Source organism: Lynx canadensis, chromosome D1 (genome assembly GCF_007474595.2).
Source record: "Lynx canadensis isolate LIC74 chromosome D1, mLynCan4.pri.v2, whole genome shotgun sequence".
Lineage (NCBI taxonomy): Eukaryota > Metazoa > Chordata > Mammalia > Carnivora > Felidae > Lynx > Lynx canadensis.
This window is the reverse complement of record NC_044312.2, coordinates 107,056,789-107,062,788: the sequence shown is the minus strand read 5'-3', so window position 1 is coordinate 107,062,788 and position 6,000 is coordinate 107,056,789. Positions and strand designations below refer to the sequence as shown.

Here is a 6,000-nt window from a genome sequence, read left to right as displayed (position 1 = left end):
CGAGATCGTGACCTGGCTGAAGTCGGACGCTTAACCGACTGCGCCACCCAGGTGCCCCAATAAAAACTTTAAAAAATTTTTTAAAAGAATAAGAAACTCTAGTCTGCAGAATAAATTCTAAAGATTTTTAAAAATCAACCTACCTTCTCCCATTATTGCCCTGTATATTCTGTAGATTCCATCTTTTGAATATCTTATAAATGCACAAATATTATTTACCTTTTCCTATGATTGTATGCTTATTATTCTCTTGGTTATAAACTGTTCTTTTTTTTCAATTGTTCACCCACTGCTTTGTTGTCTCAAGAATCTTCCTTCAAGAGTAGTTAAAAGTTCACTTCTATAAAGACCATTTCCTTGGCCCATGGCGTCTCCCCGGGAATCATGAAACATTGTCTTTTTCATTTTTCCACAGCACATTGTGTACTTCTCTTATAATTATCTTACGATATTGCAGTGTAATTATTTATGTATCTATCTCTTATTAACTGGATTATAAGACCTTGAAACACTGACCTCATGTTTCACTTAGAAACTTATAAATAAAAATATAATATACAAATACGTATAAACACATGACATTGGTTTATTTACAGCAATAGCAAAGAAAGTTAGTCCAAAATGCTATTCGGATGACTCAGTAACTCTGGGAAAACAAACCATTACAGAAAAAAATACAATTTCCTTCCCCCATTTTGAAATGTCCTCATTTCAAAAATCTTAAAACCGCTGTTACGGTGTGATTTAAACTGTAGCAGGACTTCAGTTACCAAAAGTTAGCATTCGTTCACAACATTCCACTTTGATTTAACTGAGGATGGGTTTCTTTAATCTTTAATAAAAATGCAGTTCTAATCAAGACAAATCCCTGCTCTCTGCTCTTTACACAGGAATATCACAAAGAAGTTCACCCTTGGGCCTCCATACATCCCTTTTCTGAAAATAATAGATGATTGAACAGTTGTGTTTTAGGTTATATGCCAAACAGGGATATTTCCGTCTAAACGCTACTGACTTCCCAGGAGCCTGTAAGGTCAGGATCATTCACTGAGTAGTCTTTTGAGCAAGTTTAGTTGTCAACAGCTAAGTCTCTTTGCCAGATACATGTATCTGTGACCACTCTTCTGTGTCGGTCAGGCAGGCCCCACTAAGGAGAAAGTGGGGTCAGGATCCATATGCACTTAGTGTGGGGGCACCTGGGTGGCTCAGTCGGTTGAGCTTCCGACTCTTTGATTTCAACTCAGGTCATGATCTCCTGGTTCCTGGGTTCAAGGCCCATGTCCAGCTCCGTGCTAACAGCAGGGAGCCTGCTTGGAATTCTCTCTCCCTCTCTCTCTGCCCCTCCTTCATTTGTGTGTGTGCACACACACACTCTCTCTCTCTTCCAAAATAAATAATCATTAAAAAAATATATGCACTTAGTGTGACATAGCGAAAGGAAATATTTTCTCCCTTTGAACTTATTTCAGTAAAGTCATTGTGCCTTCTCTTACAGATCGACTCTTCAGCCTCCATGGCCCTTCAGTGCCTCCTGGATCAAGATGGAGGCCTGGGGAGATTCCAGATCCTTCAGATAATTTTCCTTTGTATCTCCAGCCTCATAGTGAAAACTCATATTTTATTGGAGAACTTCACTGCAGCCATCCCTGGTCACTGCTGCTGGGTCCACATCCTTCACAATGACACGGTCTCTGCTAACAGCACTGGGATCTTCAGCCAAGAGGTACTCCTGAGAATCTCCATCCCACTGGACTCAAACACGAAGCCAGAGAAATGCCATCGCTTCATCCATCCCCAGGGGCAGTTCCTTCACCTGAATGGTACCTTCTGCAACACGAGTGGGCCAGACATAGAGCCCTGTGTGGAAGGCTGGGTGGATGACCAAAGCTTATTCCCTGTCACCATTGTGATTGAGGTAAGAAGTCCCATTTAAATCTTCCACTTATATGATCAAAGTGTTTAGAAATACACAAAAAATTGGGGCGCCTGGGTGGCTCGGTCGGTTGAGTGTCTGACTTCGGCTCAGGTCATGATCTCACGGTTGATGAGTTCGAGCCCCGCGTTGGGCTCTATGCAGGCAGCTCAGGTCCTGGAGCCTGCTTTGGATTCTGTGTGTGTCTCTCTCTCCGCTCCTCCCCTGCTCACTCTCTGTCTCTCTCTCAAAAATAAATAAAGATTGGGGCGCCTGGGTGGCGCAGTCGGTTAAGCGTCCGACTTCAGCCAGGTCACGATCTCACGGTCCGTGAGTTCGAGCCCCGCGTCGGGCTCTGGGCTGATGGCTCGGAGCCTGGAGCCTGTTTCCGATTCTGTGTCTCCCTCTCTCTCTGCCCAACCCCCCAACCCCGTTCATGCTCTGTCTCTCTCTGTCCCAAAAATAAATAAACGTGGAAAAAAAATTAAAAAAAAAAAAACAAAAAAAAAAATAAATAAAGATTAAAAATAATTAAAAATAAATTTAAAAAAGAACTACACAAAAAATAGACTTGCTTTATACATTTAGTCCCAACGTGGACACTGCAGCCAGACTTTTCTTCATTCGTTCAGCAGATAGTAATTGCTTATCTATACTACGACGGTCAAGAGTATTTGTATTGAGGTTAGTGAACAATCTAAACACGTGCCTGCTATGACATCATTCAATCTACTGAGAGAGACCTATAATTTAAAAAGTAATGTTATGCTAGAGGAGCCTGGGTGGCTCAGCCAGATAAGCACCGGACTTCAGCCCAGGTCACGATCTCACGGTCCATGGGCTCCAGCCCCACGTTGGGCTCTGGGCTGACAGCTCAGAGCCTGGAGCCTGCTTCAGATTCCGTGTCTCCCTCTCTCTCTATCTCTCCCTCTCTCCCTCTCTTTCAAAAATAAATAAACATTAAAGAGAAATGTAAGTAATGTTACGCTACATCAGTGGTTCTCAATACTCATTGAAAACTGATTTCCAGAGGAGAGTAAATCAGAACTTCTGGGCAAAGGATCCAGGCATCAGCACTTTTTAAGCTTTCTCAAGTGATTTGATGTGTGGCCAAAGATAAGAGTTACCATAAAGGTGAATGTAGATTGCTAAGTGAAGTCCAAGGCAGGGCTTCTGTATTACCTATAGGATGAGAGTAGGTTTCTTGAAAAAATTGTGTTGGAGACAATACCTGAAAAATGTGTATAAGTTAATGCAACAAAGGGAATTGGTGGTCTAAGAGGAAAATGAATAGAGATATACAGGCACATGGATGCAAATGATTCAGAGGATATGAGGCACAAGAGAGTGAACCAGCCTCATTTCAAGTGTTGAAGCAAGCTCAGTATTATAGCTGTGAGACACCGGGGGAGAGTGGTTGGAAACAAAGGCAGGATCACAAGGGAGAGGATCCCATCCATCGCATGTAAGAGTTTGGAGTCAATGTCTACTAAAGGGTTTAAACTCTTCTAAAACTTCTGTGCTGCTTTCCTCCTCTTCCAGTGGGAACTGATATGTGAATCTCAGTCATGAAAATCAGTGGCCCAATTCCTATTTATAGCTGGGGCACTGAGTTAGGTTTATTCTAGGGAAGGAGCAGGGAGATAAAGAGAAGGGAGGGAAACAAACCACAAGAGTCTCTTTATGATAGAGAACAAACTGAGGGTCGAGGGAGGGAGGTGGGTGGAAGATGGACCAGATAGGTGATGGGTAATAAGGAGGGATGAGCATTCGTTGGGATGAGCATGGGTGTTGTATGTAAATGATGAATCTCTGAATTCTACTCCTGAAACCAGTATGGCGCTGTATGTTAACTAACATTGAAATTTAAAAAAGAAACCTTTACTGAGATCTCACTGTAGGTTCTGCATCGTGCTATGTGCTGACCTCTATCTCTGACTCCAGGGAGCCACAACCTAATAAGAGTACTTAATAAATTATAGTGTGGTGTGATAAATGTGTTCTTTGTCTTGCCTGAAGCAGGTCAGAGGAAGGCATCTAACTCAGATTCAAAGAAGTTTCAGGGAAGGATTTTCAAAGCTGATGCCAGGACACAAGGTTTATGTCTAGGAGTTATTTGAATGCAGGGAGAGGATGAGGTTTTGAGGCAGAAAGTACCAACATGTTTGAAAGCGCAAATTTGTGAATTATTATTAGTATTATTAATTGGCCTTGAAAATGTTCTCAACTACCTAGACCAGTAAGATAAATGGTTTTGAATGCTGCCAGACTGGTCATCACTGCATACCTACAATGCAGGTATTCATGTGCAACGAGTAATAATCTTTACACAATCTGTGGGTTGTGTAGCAATGTGGCACCGATGGGATGGTAAGATATTGCACCTGTCACCTGGGTGCGGCTCTCCGTGAAATAGCTTTAATACATAATATTTGTAACCATGTAAGGTAAATAATATTAGGAACCCAGGAGGACATGGCTTGGGGAAATGAGAAGTTTGGGATCTCCTGCATCTTGGCAGAGCTCCTTCTGAAGGAGGCAGTCAACCATTGCTGTCACCCATGAGAGCACTAAGGGAACTTTATATGCTCCTGAACATCCGTCCATCAGTGTGATGCCACTTGGTAGTGTTAACTAAAAATTGTGACCTTTGAGTTGATCACCATTAAACATTACCTATGTAGATCTTCGGATCAGAGTCCAGCCTCTGAGCCAGTATGTACCACTTTCCCCAGTGTTCAAACTCCAGCTAACCCCCACGAAATGTTTAATAAGAGATATAATAATAACGGGGATGCGACAGCTGGGTTGGAAGGATAATTGAGTAAGAGATAACAGTGGCAACCAGAAGACCAGTTGTAAGAGGGTTGATTTCAATACCTATGGCTCAGATCATCTTACCAGATGTTAAATTGGAAAGGATATTTTAGAAGATATTCAAAGGAACTTTGAAGTTACTGAGTTCTGCTCCCTGTCAGATGAAAAGCAGCCCAGCACTTCTGATTAATAACCACCCGGTTTCTGTTAGAAAACTTCTGAGAATGTGTAGCTCCTGCCTTTAAAAGGCACCACCCGCAAGTATTTGACTATTGTTAATGTTACACAGTTCATCCATTTACCGGGCTTTTCAAGCTTGAACTTCTTTCTGTCTCTCTTACCCCAGGACCCCCATGACGCTCCAGTGATATTCCAGTGTACTTAAAATAAAATCCAAGTTTCTTTTTTTTTTAATGGTTATTTATTTATTTTGAGAGAAAGACAGAGAGAGCAGGGGAGGGGCAGATGAGGGGGAGAGAGAATTGCAAGCAGGCTCCGCACTGCCTGTGATCCCACAAACCATGAGATCATGACCTGAGCCGAAATCAAGAGTCAGATGCTTAACTGAGCCACCCATGTGCCCCTAAAATCCAAGTTTCTGAGCAAGCCCTGCCAGGCATGAGATCTGGCCCCTGCATCCCTTTCCCACCTCATCTCCTACCACCTTCTCCCGTTCCCTGCTCATCTTCAGAACATCAAGCTGGTTACCTCCTCATAGTTTTTACACTTGCCATTTCTTCTGCCCCAAATACTCTCTTCCCTCTACATTGCTCATCCTATACCTTCTAATTTCTCAAATTCAGATATTACCTCCTCAAAGATCTCTTCCCTGACTCCTTGTTTACTCCTGTTGTATATCCCAGCCTTTATTTTTTCAAGGGAAATTTGATAACATGGCCTTTTAAAAGTCACACTTCTCCACTGAGGGGTAGCAGGAACCATTCGGGAGACTATTGAAATCGTCCAGAAAAGAAATGGCAGGGGAGTAAATTTAAGAGGTGTCCATGAAGATGATAAGATGTAGCTGGACTGGGGAAATGTTTTAGAGATAGAGGCAATAAAACTTGGTAGTGGTTTCGATTATTATTGGTTTTGGGGGGGGGGGGCGGGGTTGTTTTTTTGTTTTTGGTTTTTTTGGTTTTTTTACTATTGGAGAGCTTCTAGTGAGAGAAATAGATGTATCCAAGGGAATATAGGTTCTGGCCTGAACAAATGAGTAAATTCTGATGCCAGTATACAAGGTGGGAGAACACTAGGATAGAAGCAAATTT

The 6,000-nt window shown here is 42.3% G+C and overlaps 1 protein-coding gene across 1 annotated transcript; it reads left to right on the top strand.

The window, feature by feature from the left end:
* The first annotated feature begins 1,513 nt into the window (after window positions 1–1,513).
* Window positions 1,514–3,529, top strand: LOC115526460 (solute carrier family 22 member 9-like). The gene is given in 2 exon segments (XM_030333848.1): window positions 1,514–1,915; window positions 3,455–3,529. Coding segments are annotated over 2 exon segments (477 nt in total).
* The last annotated feature ends 2,471 nt before the right edge of the window (window positions 3,530–6,000 follow it).